At 47.8% G+C, this 19,278-nt stretch overlaps 1 protein-coding gene across 4 annotated transcripts in view; it reads right to left on the reverse strand.

The window, feature by feature from the left end:
* The window catches only part of LOC135212625 (DNA repair protein RAD51 homolog 3-like), a 49,598-nt gene that overhangs the window by 20,052 nt on the left and 10,268 nt on the right, over positions 1-19,278 (reverse strand). For all 4 annotated transcript variants that reach the window (XM_064246217.1, XM_064246215.1, XM_064246214.1 and 1 more), the window contains exon 7: positions 18,600-18,798. In XM_064246217.1, the coding sequence (XP_064102287.1) occupies positions 18,600-18,798 (199 nt within the window). The remainder of the gene's footprint in view (positions 1-18,599; positions 18,799-19,278) is intronic.

The following is a 19,278-nucleotide window of genomic DNA, read 5'->3' on the forward strand; positions in this document are numbered from 1 at the left end:
CCTCCAAGCACTGACTCTTCGACTTGGCCCTGATCAGCCAGTCGTCCAAGTAGAGGGAGATGTTTATCCCCTCTAGTGAAGCCATCTTGCTACATTCGCCATCAGGTTGGTGAATACTTGTGGGGCTGTAGACAGACCGAAGCACAGAGCCCTGAATTGAAAGATCTTGTCTCCTATCACAAAGCGAAGATATTTCTTTGACTGATGGTGAATGGGAACGTGGAAATAGGCGTCTTGCAGGTCCAGAGAGACCATCCAATCTCCTGGGCGAAGCGCCGACATGACAGAGGCGGACGTTTCCATACGAAACTTCTTTTTCTGTACGAAGCGATTCAGAGCGCTTACGTCCAGAACTGGCTCACCCCCCGATGCCTTTGGTACTAGAAAAAGGCGATTGTAAAATCCCGGGGAGTGTGGATCTCGTACCAGTTCGATGGCCTCTTTTTCCCACATTTGCTCCACCATCTGAAGGAGAGTCTTTCGCATTAACGGGTCTCTGTACCTCGCTGACAGTTCCGAGGCGTAGATGTTAGGGGCGGTTTGTCGTCGAAGGGGATTACATATCCCTTCTTCAGGACCGACACTGACCAAGGGTCGGCTCCCCTTTGTTCCCATACTCCTGCAAAAGTTCAGGAGTCTGGCGCCCACTGGTGCTTGGAGGAGCAACAAGTCACTTAGATCTCTTGAATGGGTCTAAATGAAGACCTTCCTCTCTTTTCAGAGTTCTTCTTTCTGGCAGGTGGACGAGCCGTTGCACCTCCACGAAAGGGCTGCTGAGTAGGACGAGGTTCCTTCTTAACCGTCGCCACTACCGGTTCCGTACCTTTTCTTGGACGTTTGAGTAAGTAGGTCTTGTGTCGCCTTCTCAGTTTTAGTTGAGCGAGATATATCCTTGACTAACTGAGAAGGAAACAGATGATCTGATAGCGGGGCGAACAGTAAGGCAGTCCTCTGGCTCGGAGAAACCCCTTTCGATAAAAGGGAACCATACACTGATCTCTTTTTCATGAGACCAGCACCGAAAAGTGAAGCCACTTCACCAGAACCGTCCTGTACTGCCTTGTCCATGCAGGACAGCACGCTATGGAGAATTTCTGGGTTCTTCAGAACTCCGGATCCTTAGATTTGTTGGCCAGAACTCCGAGCGACCAATCCAGAAAATTGAACACCTCTAAAGTGACAAAAAGTCCCTTTAGAAAGTGGTTCAACTCTGAAGTGCTCCACGTCGCTCTGACCGATCCTAAGGAGTGACGTCTAGAAGGCCTCCACTAAACTGGCAAAGTCGGACATCTGCAGAGGCGGGTAAAGAAAGACCCATAGTCTCTCCTGTCCCATACCAAATACCTCTCTTCCCGTGCAATCTGGAAGGAGCAGCAGAATACCGTCTTCTTTCCTAACTCCTTCTTCTTGTCCATCCAAGAATCTAAAGAATGGAGTGCCTTCTTCATTGATATCGCAGGCTTCATTTTCAAGAAGGCCGACGATTTAGCCGTAGCTGAGCTCGAAAAGAGCGAACGAGGAGAAGGAGGAGCTGCAGGACTAAGAGAATCTCCAAACTCTTGTAGTAGTAAAGAGGCCAAGACTTTGTAACTAGAAAGTCCCTCATTAGCAGGAGGATCGTCGTCAGACAACTCGTCTAACCCTCGATCCGACGAAGGAGAACGTTCCCGTTTTGAGGAAGAGTCCTTCCAAGACCTCCTATGTTCTGAAGGAGAGGAGCTCCCATTTGGCGAAGAGTCATAACCTCCAGGACCGAGTCCCCGACTCTTGACTCCTGGCTCTTGACTCTTGCCTCCTGACTCCTGCCTCCTGGCTCCTGACTCCTGCCTCCTGACTCCTGACTCCTGCCTCCTGACTCCGGACTCCTGCCTCCTGACTCCGGACTCCGGACTCCTGCTCCTGCCTCTTGACTCCTGCCTCCTGGCTCCTGGCTCCTGCCTCTTGACTCCTGCCTCTTGCCTCCTGGCTCTTGCCTCCTGGCTCTTGCCTCCTGGCTCTTGCCTCCTGGCTCTTGCCATCCGGCTCTTGCCTCTTGCTCTTGCCTCCTGGCTCTAGCCTCCTGGCTCTTGCCTCTTGCCTAGATGCCTCCACACTCTTGGCTCTTGGCTCCTGCCTCCTGGTTGACTCCTCACTCCTGGCTCTTGGCTCCTGCCTCCTGGGTGACTCCTCACTCCTGGCCGGTGCCAGACGTCTGATTGATTCATCCAGGTTCGTACAGGAAACCTCACCTCGTGGGTAGAGTATCGATCCTGGAGGTAGATACCTCCATACGTCTGGAGGATCTTTTAATAGGAAGGGAAGTGTCTTTCCTTCTAGGAGGCTCCTTGACAGGACTCCTACAAATGACGAAATCTGCTCCTGCATCGCCATCATGAACCTCTTTGTAGCCTCCTCTTTATCCTCTTCGGGAGGAGGGTAAGGAGGAGGGGAGGAGTCCATAGCTCCACCTCCTGCCCGCCTTTTCTCACTCTGGTTGGAAGAATGGCTTCTTCTTCGCCTTCTTAAACTCCCGATGGAGACTCCTCAGGGAAGTTTTCAGGGCTCGAGTCAATAGTCGGCGCCCTCCAACTCCTCTTGAGAGGCCGAGATCGATCGGAATCTCTCCAATCACGTCTCGGTGATGAGATCCCGACGACGAGAAAACACTCACGTAGGACGCTTTTACAATAGCTGTCCTTGGCAGTCTGGGGTGTCACAGAAACCGCCGAAGGGACACCTGATCGGTGGGGATTCTCCACAACCATCCTTTCGGGCTTTCGACATTCCTTCTCCTCTGGGCATGTGAGCTTGGAAGAGGTCTAGACCTAGGAGCGTTGCTGAGCCAACCAGATGCCCCCTCCACTACACTGGGGACACTTATATCACTGTCTAATGACAAATCACTAGCCTTACCTTGTATGGCAGCCATTTTGTTTTCCATTATTTTGAAGGCTGCTTTTAGATCTGCAAGTTCTTTCGCTGGATCTACAGGTTCTGCAATAGGAGAAGGGGCTGCAATGGAAGGAGAAGTAGCAATACTTACCCTTGGGGAAGATCCCAAGCTTGGAATTAGTTCAGATCTAGAACTACTTAAACTTCTATGAGAAGCCTTCCTCGCTCTCTCTCTTTCTAACTTTTTCAAATAATTAGTTAGATTCTTCCATTCGTCTCACTCAAATTCTCACATTCTTTACAAGTATTAGTAAAAGAACATTCATACTCCCTGCACCTCTTGCATACCGTGTGAGGGTCTACCGAAGCTTTCGGCAACCTCACCTTACAGCCTACATTCACACAACGTCTCACAACCATACCAGAGTCAGACATATTTAAAGAAAAATCCAAAATCAAGTCCACAAAACAGTCCACACAAGCGTATGCCAATCCAACAATCCAGATACGTCACCAAAAGTCGGGTCAAGAAGATCAATTGCCGGCGAAAAAAGAAAACCAATCGAGAGGAACCACAACAATGTTGATGGTCCGGCGACAGAAAGAATTCTGATTAGAAAACGGGGATGGTTCCTAGTCCTGCCACCCAGGGCAGGGCGGTAGATCACCTGACCTACCTGTAGCGTGTGCCGCGAAATTTGAAATTCTGTCGGAGACGACGGAGTCTATAGCTAAGTATATATCTGGCAGGGAAGTTGAATGTATAAAATTATGGTTTGTCTCTTGTTGGCATCCACTTCCCCCCCCTTGTAGGAGGAAGTGGTGGATATTCGCTCCCATCCCTAGTGAAAGGGATAGGATGGGGCTCTGTCGAGTAGCTCACCGGCATCTCGTCCTTATCCAGCAAGGTGATGACCGTATCCCTCTACCCACAGGTAGAGGGGGAGAAAAAGATAGGAAGAGAAGCCAGTCACTCTCTCATTCACTTATCTATTCTTACAGTCACACCAGGACTCGATGCTGTTTCAGCCTGCTAGGGTCTGGGTTAGCTAGACAACGTGTTGAGCAGCCAACACGGGTCCTAAGGAAAACGATCCAAGGACCTGTGGGCAATATCCAAAAGGTAGAAGGAGGTGCCGGTGGTCTGGTTGTACCAGACCCCTGCCTTCAGTACCTGCGCCACGGAGAAGTTCTTGTGTAACTCGAGGGAGTGTACTTCTAGGTCATCTTGGTGCTGACGAAGAGTCTTCAACACTCAGCCTGGGATGTCGAGTTTCTTCAGAAAGCGCGGTCGCGCTTTCACAGGAAAAAAGCAGCAACTCCTTCGCATCGAAGGCGGTGAAGTCCATTAGGGAGGGGATTGTGAAGGACTCTAACCGATCGTCAGGAACCGAAGGGTTCAGAGTCTTCGCTACGAATTCGGTACGAAATCGAGCGTCACGAATCCCCATCCCCTGGATGCTTGACTTCGCAGTAAAAGTCATGCAATTACCTCAGAGGAAAAGAAGGGAATGGTCGTATGACCTATCCCTCTTCTCAACTTCGGTGATGTCCTGTACCCATACTGGTCTATCCGTCTGCAGCGAAGTTGTTCTTCTCGGTAGTGGATAGGACACCGACACTCAATGTTGGGTGTCGATGGTATGGGTACTGTGACAAGCGTTCTAGGACGAAGAAAAGATTGTTATGGAACAACCGAACTAAGTCCACAGCGAAGTTCGTAACAGACTTGGGAGCTCTGACAGCTGCCGACTGACTGCGTTCGGTAGGAGGCAAGTTGTCCAAGCACCCGAGCAAGTCACGTGACCTTCGCCTTAAAAGGGTTATGCCAAGAGACTAAACAAATAATTTGTTCGTCACCGATGCCAGAAGGCAAGGTGATGACTCTCTTAAGGCATGTGCCCAACAGGCGAAAGTCAATTGCCTTCTAGAGACCGAGGTCCTTGATGGCAAGATAACTCATAGTATAGTTGATTCTCGGCTAAGGAGAAACAACACTATGTGTCGTTGAAGACGAAGGTGTACAGAAAATGCAACCTACGTCTTCACAGCTGAACCGAGAGAAGGATTCTCAAGATTCTGAACCTGTGCTACAAAGACTGAGAACGCTAACCGCTATTCATTGCTGTCCGGTGAGGATCGTAGTTGCAATAAAAGCGGAGCGCTTTTCAGTAATGAAGACAGGGAAATACTGCCTGAAGAACTGCTTCTCATGGGCTGAACATTTGGAAGTAGAGCTGTCAGGTCGGAGAGTAGGCGATGTCTTCTGACATATCTGTTAATTCGGGGCGAGCAATGAATAATTGCACACCTACGAATACGAGATATTTTGAAGACAAACTCAGATGTCTGCAAAAATCATTCGCATTATCGCGGTGCGATGAAGCGGTTGACTAGTACAGACTTCTGTTACCGTGCGGTAAACAGAAAGATGAAAGAGTCCAAGAGATATCTCTGTTGAAAATTCTCGCAATGTCGAAGGCGATGAAATCGAGCGTCACAGCAGTAGATGGTCCTTCATTATTGCGAGAATCCCCGTTAATCAGAGACCTAAGTCCATGATTGTTGGGCAGAGATACGGTTCGGTAGTCAATCAAACCAGGGGAGAGAGACGTAACCGACCGTTCATCTCCGAGACCTAGCTGATACTGAGCCGCTATCAGGCAGTTCAATACGCAGTAGCTCTCGGTGACTCGTCATCCTGAGTTGCCAGGTAATCCATTATTCCACGAAGGAATGCGTTCGGCTAGAACCATCGAGCATAAAGAATACGCTCGAGCAATTATATTTAACCGAAACGGATTTCGGTAAATAAAAAAGCTGATTTGGTGTTGTCATGACAATACCAAGTATCTAAAATCGAAACTGATAACTGCTGGGAGGTTGCAGGCAACCCCGAGTTGCAGTTCAATTAAGATACAATTCGTCTCGGTCACAAACCGTAGAGTTAACTACGGTATGCGCCTACCCCCCGGACAATTCAACTGTTAAAAGAATCATGTCGCGAGGGTAATATACGTAGTATATTTGTAGGTTCTGTACCACGACCTCCATCCTAAATTCTTTTCCCCTCGAGGAATGAGAATAAGGATTGGAGATCGACCACCTTCGTTCTCTAGTCAAGAGAGTGAAGGAGAAGTCTTTACCCAAAGGGAAAGCTTCAATGGTGAACAGAATACCGAAGACGATAGTTCAAGCCAAACTGGAAGTTCCCGTCCGTTCTTCTCTATTCCAGGTTAAACGCCTACTGTGAGATACTCTTCTTCCAGCAGCAGTCTTCTTCCAAATGCTAGAAATTACAGGAATTCGAGCATAAGCGAGGTTCCCGATTATCGTGTAACAATTATCGTGGGGATTCTTTCCAGCTCCACTTTGGACCGTGGTCTCGCCTAAGTGTTTGGAGATCGTAAAAAACTCGAACACTCTGAGTGCGCTAGAAATTCCGTAGAATTCTAAGCACTCTGCGAAACCCCCACCGAATTCGTCAAACGATATCGGCTGGTGGTCCTCTCGATTCCCGTAGGAATCGAGAAAGGGGCAGGATCCCTCCTCAACAACCGGGGCTTACGTCAGGTAGGACCCGAAGGTTCCCCCGGTAGCGCAGCCCCTAACGTGGGATCTTACAGAGAAATCTCTGTAGGATCCCTCCCCTTTCCCTCGTAGCCGTAAGGAGAGAGGGAATGGGGGAGGAATTGGATACTGGCTCGCCTTCCCAGCAGAACTAGCAGTTGGAGAAGAAAAGGAGCAGCCATCGCCTTACGGCGATGGCCTCTCAGAGCCTGGGAAAACGTATCGTCAGGAGAAAACGTTTTCCCCCGAGGAGGGTTACGAACTCATACTGTAGGTAAGGGTCTGCCGCCACTGTGAACGTCGTCTGGGTGGGGCTGATCGACACCTGACAGGAGAGAGCCGATACCGTCCTCGACTCATTCCAGTCCTCGTCGAGGTCGAAACCTCAGGAGGACCGAAGGGGTATTCAACTACGGTGTCCGAAGACACGTAGAAATGCACCTCTGTCGCAGTAGAGGAAGTGAAGTAGCTTGTTCGACCCCGGCCAGAACTGAGAGAGCCTTCTTGTCCGGAGACGAGAGACTACCTGGTTCAACACAGTCGGCAAGCTCCGATCGCGGCAGACCCACCGTCGATTTGGGTTCCCTCTCGGGCCCCAAAACGACTCGAGCCGAGACGTGGCTCTGCTGGTGGGAGTGGCGATCCTTCCCCGAGGTCGTTGTGCTGACGAATCAGCGCCATAACCTCGGCAAAGTTCCTCTAGATCTCGGAATTCACAGCATCTTGCAGAGTGAGACCGTTAAGCCCTTCGAACAAGAGCATATTCCGAGAACTTTCCTCCTAAGAAGGGGAACAGCGACAGCCCTCTCGGTCTTCCCCATCCACTTGCGCATACGTCCTGGCCGGTCCAAGAACCGTGCCTGGCCCGTAGGGCGTCGTGGTGGGATCATGAGGGGCGCACCCCTCACGATCACTCCTCAATACCTCGCTCCTCCCGGTGTAACCCGAGGAGGGTGAAGGTACGGGAGAGGCAGACCTGACGCTCCCTCCTCGCTCGCTGGCAGAACCAGCAGGCTTGGAGGGCTGCAGGCGATCGTCAACCCGCGGTGGCGATCGAGCTGCAGGCCTGGTCGAACCGTCTTCGCTGTGGAGAACGGCTGGACTGAGCACAGCGGCCCCGATCTCGAGTGTCAGAAGAGCTGGTGCTGGTTGCCGTACCCGATCGCTCTCTGTGAGAGCGACGGTCAGGCGACCTGGCAGGTGCTCCACTGTCCCAGTGAGGGGACCGGTTGGCTTTGTCCTCACGGCACGTCACATCGCTGGTTCCAGCCGTGGCTGGCACCGGCGAACGGGAGGACCTCTTCCCAGCCTCAGGCCCAGTGGCCGGTCGTGACCGTCACGTCCCCCGGGTAGCCAGCTGTTCGCCGCGAGAGTGAGAGCTGGTCTGGTGAGAGTCGCGTGAGCGGCTGTCACCAGTCTTCCGCCCCGTGCCGTGAACCTGACGCTGAGCAGACTCAGAGGTCTGGTTCCTGGCTGCACGGTCGCTGGTAGGCGACCGTACACTCGGTACCTCCCGCGAACGAGAGGCCGAGACGGACCCTGATGCAGTGGCAGAACCACTGACACCAGGCGAGGAAGTACCGGTGTTAGCCAGTACCCCTCTGGTCCCCGTAGTCTTCTTCTTGCGGAAGAAGAGACGGGCCCCGCCTCCCGAAGGAGCAGGAGGACCAGCGGAAGGAACCCTCCCGTCCCACCGAGGTGAGACGGGTCCCGAGAAGCTCCCGAGAGACTTCTTAGGAGGGAGGAGGCAACCTTCTTCTTCCTCGGCTGTGAAGCCTTAGAAGTCGAAGGGGAAGAGGCGGCAGCCGACGACGATGAAGAAGATGAAGACGACGACGACGACACCTTCCTCCTCTTCTTCGTCAGCTTCCTCCGGACAGACGTAAGATCTGCTATCCAGGGCGGAGCCGGGGCTGCTGTAGCCGAAGCCACAGGGCCCGGACGCACCTGTACAGACAGACCAAAGTCTGGGGTAGTCCACCACGAAAACAGGGACGACATCAGCAGGTATAGGCATCTCAGGAACAGCAGGCACAGCCAGCACAGCATCGGTAGGGACAGCCAGCGCAGCAACGGCAGGGACAGCCAGCGCAGCAACGGCAGGGACAGCCAGCGCAGCAACGGCAGGGACAGCCAGCGCAGCAACTGCATGGACAGTCAGCCCAGAATCGGCAGGTACGGCAGGCAGCACCGGAAACACAGGAAGTGGAGCAGCAGCCAGCAACATCCTGGTACCGGCGGCAGGTCCAGGGGCGAGCTCTAGGGCAGCGGAAGTGTGGTCGCTGCAGCGCGGCAACCACGAGCGGCGGCGGCACGCCCCCCTCTCGGTACGAGCGAACGGCACTTCACAGCGGCTGTAGGCAAGACTGTTACCACGTGAGGCGAGTACACCAGGTGAGGAGGGACGTCGTCACCTGGTTGCGTGGTCACCACTCCATGGGTGACCGCAGTAGGCCCAGACATAGAACCGCAGCCCCTGGACACTAGCACGCCCTGCAAATGGAAGGACGCCCATACCTCACCAAGGTCCAACCTCGTGGCAGTAGCACCTGCGGAAAATAACAGTAGTAGCGATTAGTGAGGGGGGAAGTCCCCTCGCGCGGGGGGGTGAGCCCTCTCCGAACGAGTGGAAGACCCACCCCGAATACAATTGTACATCGGGCACCGAGCGCCCTCCCCGCGCTCGACGGATCGGGCGAGGAGAAGAACGCCGATAACCTCCCCCCCCCCAAGGGGAAGGGCCATCTGTGGGAGCTGAGCGGGGGGGGGTTCTCGTTCCCCACCCCCGCACAGCACCCATGTACCCAACAACAATATAAGAGCCCGAGAGCAATCGTGCCATCGGCCCGAATGCAAGGGCAAAAGGATCAATTCCCTGACTGAGCGGAACTTGAACCAAATAAATATTGATGCAATCAATAATAAGGAATAAAATGAAAATGCATCTTGCATTACGATTCACTTCACAATGAATAAGGGCTCGGATCGAGCGCATTTGCGCCCTCGGTACCGAGCGCAAGGGTAAAGGATCCATTCCTTACCTTTATGGATCAAGGTTTATGGAAACCTTGATCCATAATGAATTGATGCAATCAAAAAAAAATGAAAATGAAAAAGAATACTGCGCTTGCGATTTCACTTCATACAAATAAAAAGGGGAAGGATCAATTCCCGGGAAATAGCGGAAACATTTTTGATCCCAGTAAACAATGCAATCTCAATAAAAATGAAAATGAAAAAGAACTGCACTTGCGATTTCACTTCATTCAAATAAAAAAAGGGGCAAAGGATCAATTTCCGGGTAAGCTCGGAAACTGATCCAAATGAGTATGCTACAATCAAAATAAATATATGAAAATGAAAAAGAATACTGTACTTGCGATCCACTTCCATACAGAATAAGTTTCCGTGCCGAGCGCATTCGCTCGGCAACGGGCATACAGGTCAAAAAAAAAATAAATGAAAAGAGCACTTACTTACGATTTTCATCTACACATTTCCAACCCAAATATACGCTCGGAGCGAGCGCTCCCGCCCTCGGCACCGAGCATACACAATACGAGGATCATTTCTGGAAAATGAATTCCCGCACTTACGCCTTCAGTCCGGCACTCGGGTAATCGGAGGGTGGCGTGGTGAAACCAAGATCCTTTAATTCACACTTGAATTCAATGGAAATAAATATGAAATGATTGTACTTACAATTCAGTTTCACTAGATAAATAGAAAAGAAAAACACAACCATGCGAAAGCAACGACGATGAAGCGGGCAGAGAGCGATGATACACGTCCACACGCCAGCAGGCCGAAAGCAAAAGTGGTTTGTTTACCTACCAGTCGCGCGCGCGCGCCTGTCGGACAAGCAGTTAACTACCGAACCCCTTGTTCGAAAGCTTACGACCTATCCAGCTGCCGCTAGTACCTTCCTATTGTAAAAGGACCGAAGGTTTGTATGCCGTGTCGGAACAAATGTAAGTCAATTATTAAAGTGCAAATAGAATTGTATTAAAGGAGTAATGCATTGCATCTTGGCTTCAACTTTTGAAGTTCCAATCGCACAACATCCTCAGGGAGAATGTTCCACAGTCCATGTGAGGAATAAAGTACCTGAGAGGTTTGACAGGAAGGTATATTTACTGCATAATGGTGCTGTTGTTCAGTAAGGGAATCAGGGATCAATTGTGAATGTGATAGATCTCTGTTATAATACATCTTATGATTAATCGACAAACAAGAGACCATCCACTGATGGTCCAAGTCATAACTGCTAATTATACAAAACAGAAACCTACAAGCACAAACCACTCTATCTAAAAGAGAAAAATCTCTGGCAGAAGCAGACAACCACACCAGAGAACAGTATTCTAGTGAAGGAAGGACAAATGACCAAAAACAGGTTGCAATGATTTCATCATTTTTATAAATATATGAGGTCTTACATACAATACCTAACTTTTGTGCAGCATTTTCTCTTACTTTTATTATATTTCTTAAAAGTAAGATACGAGTCAAAACTTACACCTATAATAGTTAAAGCTTCAGACTCATTCAGCAGAGTCCAATCCACCTGAAGGGGAGAATGGGCTGGAAAATCTGTATGAGATCTGCTAAACAATAGTGTTGTTGTTTTGCATTATTATATAATCTTGCCCTTATCTGTGATTTTAGTTTGAATTAATTGGCAGATTATGTCACGTGAATGTCAAAATGATGAGTGAATGGAGGATGTGAGTGGCAAGTGATAATTTTACCTGCCTAGAATCCTTTTCTGCAAAAAATACCTTTAATGTATGACACTTACCTGGCAGGTATATATATAGCTATATTCTCTGTTCCACCTGGCAGAAATTTTCAAAACTCGCGGCAAACGCTAGTAACCTATTAGTAGTTCAGGCAACCACCACCCCGTTACCGTGGCGCTAGCGCTAGGAACCGTTCCCAATTGGGCCAGATTTTCTCTGCCAGCCGAACCGGCAACATTGTTGGTGGTTCCCTGCTAGGATTTTCATTCTCGTTGCTGACTTTTCATGGATCTTTGGTATTGTACTCGGAAACGTTAGCTTGGCATTCGCTTTGGATTGTTCTTTAAAGATGTCTGATACTGGAAGTATGTTTAGAGTTTGTGTAAAAGAGGGGTGCAAGGTAAGGTTGCCGAAAGCTTCGGTCGACCCTCATACCATTTGTAAGAAGTGTAGAGAGAATGTGTGTACTTGGGAGAATAGGTTCTTTGAATGTGAGAATTTATCAGAGAAGGAATGGAAGATATTTATGAAATATGTTGAGAGACTTGAGAAAGATCGTGTAAGGAGATCTGTTTCTCGTAGTGAGAAGTCGAATTCTTCTAGTAAAAGGAGTGAATGTATTTCTTCTCCAGCTCCTTCTAACGTAGAATTGGTAGTTCCTTCTCCCCAGGTATCTCCTGCGCCCGCCGCTGTATCGGAGGAGGCGAACGATACACATATTGTGGGAAGGTGTTTGGCTGCCCTTGCGTCCATGGGCGACCAGATACAGCGACTTACGGATAAAGTTAGTGCTTTTGATGTCAGTGAAAGTGTGAGTGGAGGGGGCGTCTGATCGTCTCTCTCGTGCTCCTAGACCTAGACCTCTGTCAAGCTCCCAGACCCAAGGGAGAAGGCATGTCGACAGTCGAAGGGAGGCGAGAGAGGTTTTGTCGCTGGTCAGGCGTCCCTTCGAACAGTCCTGTTGCAAGTTCCCAGGCTGTTGCAGTTCGCCGCAGAAAAGGCGTAACTGGGAAGTGTGCGTCCTCGGATGGTTCGACTTCCGAGCGGGAAAGGGGGGGGGGGGGAAAAGTCGGTATGCAGTTGTGTCTCGCCCCCTCAAGAGGAATTTCAGGACGTCAACGGCTCTCGAGAGACATGCTCAAGATCGTGAGGCTTGGAGTAGTCCTGAGGTGTTGTCCTCCTCGGAAGACGGGGACGCAGTTCCGATCAAGAGCAAAAGGATTTTTCGTGCTAAAGAGGACTCAGGGCGCACTGGCGCTAGACTCCTTCTCGTCCTTGGATTTCGATGAGAGACTCTCCTCCATCTTCTTGTGTATCTTCCCTCATCTTTCTCCGTCGGGTAGAGTACAAGATCGGTTTCTCCTTTACGTCGCAGTCCCGCTCGTAATCTTCCTCCTTCGTCCTCTACCATTCAGGAAGATAGTACGAAGGGTTTCTTAAGGGAAATGCAGTCCAAGCTGCCAGTTCTTGTGAAGTCTTGGGATGCGCCTGGGCAGACATCTTCGAGGCGGAAGGACGATTTCCTTCCCGTTAAGTCTTCTAAGAGGGAAGACAAGGACGCGTTCGTCGAGGACTCAGGGCGCACTGGCGCTACGAGGACAGGCGATCGCTTGGTTATTCAGGACGCAGGACGCAGGAAGGAGAAAATGGTTTCGGAAGAAGCAGGACGCAAACGTCAGGACTCGGGATCAATTGTGGACGCAAGACGCAGGCGACAGGAAGCAGACGTGTCTACGATGGACGCAGGACGCAGGCGGCAGGACATCGAGAGGCGGCAGGACGCCGATTCCTCGTTAGCCGCAGGACGCAGGCGGCAGGACGTTATTCCTTCAGCGAAGCGTCAACACGACAATGATTTACAAGACATTTCTTCAGCAGAAGAGGAATTGGAATTAGTTGAGAAAAGAATACGGAACCTTCTTCAGATTATAAGGTTCTGACTTCACGTCTTCTTTCTGTTTTTGAAGGGGAATTCAAACCGACAGCTCCGTTATCTCCCTTATCACAATTTTCCAAGACTAGGACTACAAAGAAGTCCTCTTTCCTTAAGATGACTCTGTCAATTTCGGCGAAGAAGGCCCTTCAACGTGTGAATGACTGGATGAAGGATAAGAAAGAAGCGGGAAAATACTCTTTTGTTTTTCCTCCAGCTAAGTTAGCATCGAAGTCAGGAGTATGGTACGCTACTGGAGAAAGTCTAGGCCTGGGAGTACCTGCCTCTTCCCAGGGGGACTTCTCCAGTATAGTAGACAGCTCACGCAGACAGGCGTTACAGTCTGCTAAGGTCTGGTGGAACGTCTTCAGAGTTTGACCATCTTTGTAAAGGGATTTTTAGGACTTTCGAAGTCTTCAATTTCCTGGATTGGTCTTTGGGAGCACTGGCGAACTCCCTAGAAGAAGAGGATTCGCAGGATATAGAAACAGCTAAGAGCATTATGTCCTGCATGGACAAGGCTCTGAGAGACGGAACGAATGAACTGGCTTCTTTGTTCACAGCAGGAGTACTAAAGAAGAGATCGCTGTTGTGTTCTTTCGCTTCAAAAGGAGTTTCTAACTCTCAGAAATCGGAGTTGCTGTTCTCTCCCCTTTCGAAACAGCTGTTTCCTTCAGAGGTGATTAGGGATATAGCTCTCTCCCTTTCTCAGAAGGCACTCAAGATCTTCTCTCGTCTTCAGTTAGGAAGTTCTTACCATCCAAGTGGTTGAAGAAAACTTCAAAGGATACTAGGCCTTCGCAACAGCCCTTTCGAGGCAGAACATTCGCTCGACCCGCCTTTAGGGGTAAGAGAGTACCCACTAAAAGAGGAGCCAAGACCACCTCTAAAGAATGAGATTTCAGTCCTCCAGACGACAGTGGGAGCCAGACTTCAAGGTTTTTGGGAAGTTTGGCAGAACATGAAGGCAGATCCCTGGCTGTCAACGTAGCTCGGGAAGGGTACAAGAATTCCTTTCTTGAAGAGACCTCCTCTCGCAACATCTCCGAGAGCCCTCGGGGCAAATTACAACGATTTAGTGAAGAAAGCGGCTCTGTGGGAGCAAGTAGCTTCCATGCTAGAGAAAGGAGCCATAGAGCCTGTTCTGGATCACGAATCTCCGGATTTTACAACCGGTTGTTCCTGGTTGCAAAGTCCTCGGGAGGTTGGAGGCCAGTTCTGGACGTGAGTCAACTGAATCTTTTCGTAGAAAAGACCAAGTTCACTATGGAGACGAACGATTTCAGGTACGGCAGCGGTAAGCGTCCCATGGGGACTGGATGGTGACCCTGGACTTACAAGACGCATACTTTCATATTCCGATTCATCCAGGAAGCAGGAAGTATTTAAGGTTTGTGATTCAGGACAGGGTCTTTCAGTTCAAGGCCCTGTGCTTCGGCCTTTGCACAGCCCCCCAAGTGTTCACGAGGATGATGTCCAATGTGGCGAGATGGTTGCATTTAAGAGGGATCAGAGTGTCTTTTTATCTGGACGACTGGTTGATAGATCCCCAATCAAGAAGTCAATGTCTGGAGGACTTGAATCAAACATTGAACTTAGCAAAAGACCTAGGTCTGGTAGTAAACATGGGAAAGTCTCAATTGGATCCCCAACAACAGATAGTTTATTTGGGGATTCAGATATCGTCAGTGACTTTTCGGGCTTTTCCGTCCCCCGAAAGGCAAGCCCAATGCATTCGGAAGGTGCAGGACTTTATAAAGAAGGACCGATGCTCAGCAAGAGAGTGGATGAGTCTACTGGGCACACTCTCTTCGCTAGAGAGGTTCATTTCTTTAGGAAGACTGCACATGAGACCTCTACAGTTTTTCCTGACGGATTTCATGGCCCAAGAAAATTGCAACCTGGATTCCTTCCAGTTTCTAATTCCTGCCGAAGTAAAGGAGAATTAAAGTGGTGGCTGACTCCAGGCAGGTTAGCAAAGAGGGATGGCGCTTCAGCAGAAGAGCCCAGACCTCGTCTTGTTTTCCGACGCGTCGGACGCGGGTTGGGGAGCGACATTAGGCCCTCAAGAGGTGTCGGGACGTTGGAGCAAGAAAGAAACAAGTTGGCACATAAACAGGAAGGAACTGATGGCAATTTTCTTGGCCTTGAAGCACTTCAGAGAGTTGATTCGAGACAAGACAGTGCAGATCAACTCGGACAACACCACGGCTCTGGCATACATCCGCAAACAAGGAGGGACTCATTCTTTTCCCCTTTACAATTCTGGCAAAGGAAGTTCTGCTTTGGGCGGAAGAGGGAAAAGGGTCGTGGCTACTCACCAGGTGTATACAAGGAGAGAAAAATGTGAGTGCGGACTGTTGAGCAGAAGAGAACAACTTCTCTCGACGGAGTGGAACGTTGCACATGGAGGTTTGCCAGAGCCTGTGGAAGTTGTGGGGCCGTCCGGTAGTAGATCTGTTTGCGACAGCCAGAACAAAAAGGTTACCAACCTATTGCTCTCCGGTTCCAGACCAGGAAGCAGTGGCGGTCGACGCATTCCTGATGGATTGGACAAAACTTAGATGTACGCTTTTCCTCGTTCAAGATACTGGGGAAAGTGATGAAGAAGTTCAGGGAGAGCCAAGGGACGAGGATGACCTTAATAGCCCCGTTTTGGCCGGCCCAAAGTTGGTTCACAGAGGTACTGGAATGGACAATAGATACGCCAAGGACTCTTCCGCTAAGAGTAGATTTACTCAGACAACCCCACTTCGACAGGTTTCACAAGAATACCCTCGCTCTGGGTCTGACTGCGTTCAGACTATCGAAAGTCTTGTCAGAGCGAGGGGATATTCTAGAGAGGTGGCCAGGGCAGTGGCTAGAGCCAGAAGAAATTCAACAATCACAGTATATCAGTCGAAGTGGGAGAATTTCCGGAAGTGGTGTAAGAACAGGAAAGTGTCTTCATCCAGTACCTCTGTGACCCAAATCGCAGATTTCCTTCTATACTTGAGGAAGGAATTGGGATTGTCAGTTTCGACAATCAAAGGTTATAAGAGTATGCTAACCTCAGTGTTTAGACACAGAGGTCTAGACATCTCGAATAACTTAGACCTTAGAGATCTGATTAGGTCATTTGGTACGAAGAAACAACCACAATGCAGGCCACCTGCTTGGAACCTCGATGTGGTCCTGAGTATTTAACTTCTAGCAAATTCGAGCCTTTAGAGAAAGCCTCTCTGAGAGATGTTGCCCTTTAAGAAGAAACTATCTTTTTAGTAGCTTTTTGGCAAACCGCTAAAGAGCTAGTGAGCTTCAGGCTATATCGAAGAAGGTGGGATGGAGACATGGCAACGCAGTGTGGTTCATTCCAAGAAGGTTTTCTTGGCCAAGAATGAGGAATCCAGCTAATCCTTGGCCAAGATCCTTTGAAGTTTTGGGTCTGTCTGAGTAGTGGGTCACGAGCAAGAAAGAGTTCTCTGCCCAGTGAGAGCATTGCGGTTTTATATGGAAAGAACAAGAGATATCAGAGGGAATTCTGATGCTCTGTGGTGTTCAGTTAAAGACCCCAGTAGACCCATGACGAAGAACGCTCTAGCCTTCTTCATGAGAGAGTTAATTAGAGAAGCTCATATGTTGTGTCAAGAGCAGAGCTTTGGTATTTGAAAAGTGAAGGCTCATGAAGTCAGGGCAGTTGCGACTTCATTAGCTTTTTAAAAAGAATTTAGCCCTCAAGGAAATTATTGAATCCACATATTGGAGAACTAATTCAATATTTGCGTCTCATTATCTTAGAGATGTTCAGACAAACCTTTGATAATTGTCAGACGCTAGGTCCATACGTGTCCTCTGGTACAGTATTGGGCAAAGGAGTTACTACCCCATAACCTTCTTTTAAGCTAGTTGATTTTATTAGGTGATGGTGTTTGTGTTTTTGGTCGTCTGAGAAAGTGTTCGGTACTTTATTTTTCAGTCTTGTTTGGTATTATCTGGTGATGGTGTGTGTGTAGTTCAGGTAAATGATCTATGACCTAGCTTTGAATGCCAGTGGCATACAAGAGGGCTGTACGGTTCTGTCAACACATTGGTCACGTCCAGTTGTCAGTTCCAGTCTTAGCTTCTTCAACATACAGGACACTTCCTTGTTGAGAGCTACTAAGGTTTAAGCAGGCTTAGAGGCAAGGACCTATGAAGTCAGCTACCTTAGCAGGTAAGGAACCTAGAGTTTTAATAATATTTAATATTTTTTATACTCTAATAATGTTGCTGTCTTTGACCCACCTCCAAATGTGTCAATCAGCTATATAAATACCTGCCAGGTAAGTGTCATACATTAAAATGAAGTTTTTATGTTAAAACAAAGTTTAATGTATACTTACCTGGCAGGTATATATAATTTAATTCCCACCCTCCTCCCCTCAGGGTTCAGAGAAAATCTGGCCCAATTGGGAACGGTTCCTAGCGCTAGCGCCACGGTAACGGGGTGGTGGTTGCCTGAACTACTAATAGGTTACTAGCGTTTGCCGCGAGTTTTGAAAATTTCTGCCAGGTGGAACAGAGAATATAGCTATATATATACCTGCCAGGTAAGTATACATTAAACTTTGTTTTAACATAAAAACTTCATATTTACCCCACTGTTATGGCAAGCAACAAAGAGTGTTTCCAAAACCTACTACCTTTACACCTCATTAATGTATTAAAAATCTCTAAGTGTCATTGATCATCTCCAAGATCCTGCCATTAAAACATCATCGAAATCCAATCTATGCTTAAAGTTTGATGATGTTGATAAAGTTCTTATAATGAGCACTGACTTCAACTTGATATACTTGTGTCATTTATCAAGTTTTCATAAGCTCTAATCATTACTCTCCTGAGCCAATATGAGATTGTAGATCTTGTGATGTATCCTTTTTTTTTTTTTTTTTTTTTTTTTTTTTTTTTTTTTTTTTTTTTTTTTTTTTTTTTTTTTTTTTTTTTTTTTTTTAAGGTAAGAAAAGCTTACTTGTGCCTTTTCTAAAGTTACTGGTTTGCTTAAGTACAGCTGTAAGGATGAATATCATCAATGCCTTAATGATTTCAAGTGATGGAATGGTGTATGGTATTGTAGTATCACTAATCTTGTGCTGTTTGAATCTTCACAAAGCCAAGATTAAGATACTCACACAAAATTCAAGCCTTTTATGTAACTGTCTGACACAGCTCACTGACAGGCATCAAGCAGAATGAAATTATAGGATATGGGTTTGATATTAATCACAAATATTTCAAGACATAAAATATTAACACTAACCATCTAAATACTGTACGTTCTCTTGAATTCAAAGCACCCATGGTGCATCAAGTAGTCCTTTGTTAAACTCTGAGTTCTTTTGTAAAACTAGTTTAACTTACAATAAAGATTCTTCATCTTTATACATAAAAAAATATCACCGGTTTCTAACATTATTTCCAGAAGTTTAAAAAAATAAATGCTTACCAAAACCCACATTACTTACAGCCATATTGTGATTATTCACCAACTCTTGGAGTTCTTGGGTAGTGAAACTTTTTAGTCCCACTAGCTCACTTTCATAATCATCATAGAGGAAAGGATAAGCAATGGAATCAATGACAAGAAGCTTGATCCTTTGACAATCCTTTTGGAGGGCACAGACTCTTCTAACTGCAGCGAGTACTTCTAGGCAGTTGTAGCACCTGGAAATATATGCTTAGTTAAAGACCTCTAATGCACACAACAAAAGCAATCCGTTTCCCCATTAATAGTTATGACAGTACTTCTTGACTTGCTATACTATCTGGAAAATGCTTTGCTCTCTATTATAAAAAAACCTAGCCAAGGAATTCAACCATAAACTTCCATAGGTCATGAATAAAACCTCAGATTTAAACATCAAACAAGCTCATGATTTTAAGTACTTGTGATGACAAGGAAAGAAGAGCAATTAGTGAGAATACTGACTGATTTATTTTGTTCCACTGGCATTACTCATCTGAGGTCATCAACACCAATAAGTCTGAGAAGACATCAATAAACATACAGTAAGCCTCATCTGTACTACAACCATGAATGCACTTTTTCCTGTGTGAACATGAATGTTCTGTGAATACATAACCTTAATAAATGGGAAAAAAATGGAAATTTAAGTATATATTTTGAGCAATTTGGATTTTTAA

This window comes from Macrobrachium nipponense, chromosome 41 (assembly GCF_015104395.2).
Source record: "Macrobrachium nipponense isolate FS-2020 chromosome 41, ASM1510439v2, whole genome shotgun sequence".
Classification (NCBI taxonomy): Eukaryota; Metazoa; Arthropoda; class Malacostraca; order Decapoda; family Palaemonidae; genus Macrobrachium; species Macrobrachium nipponense.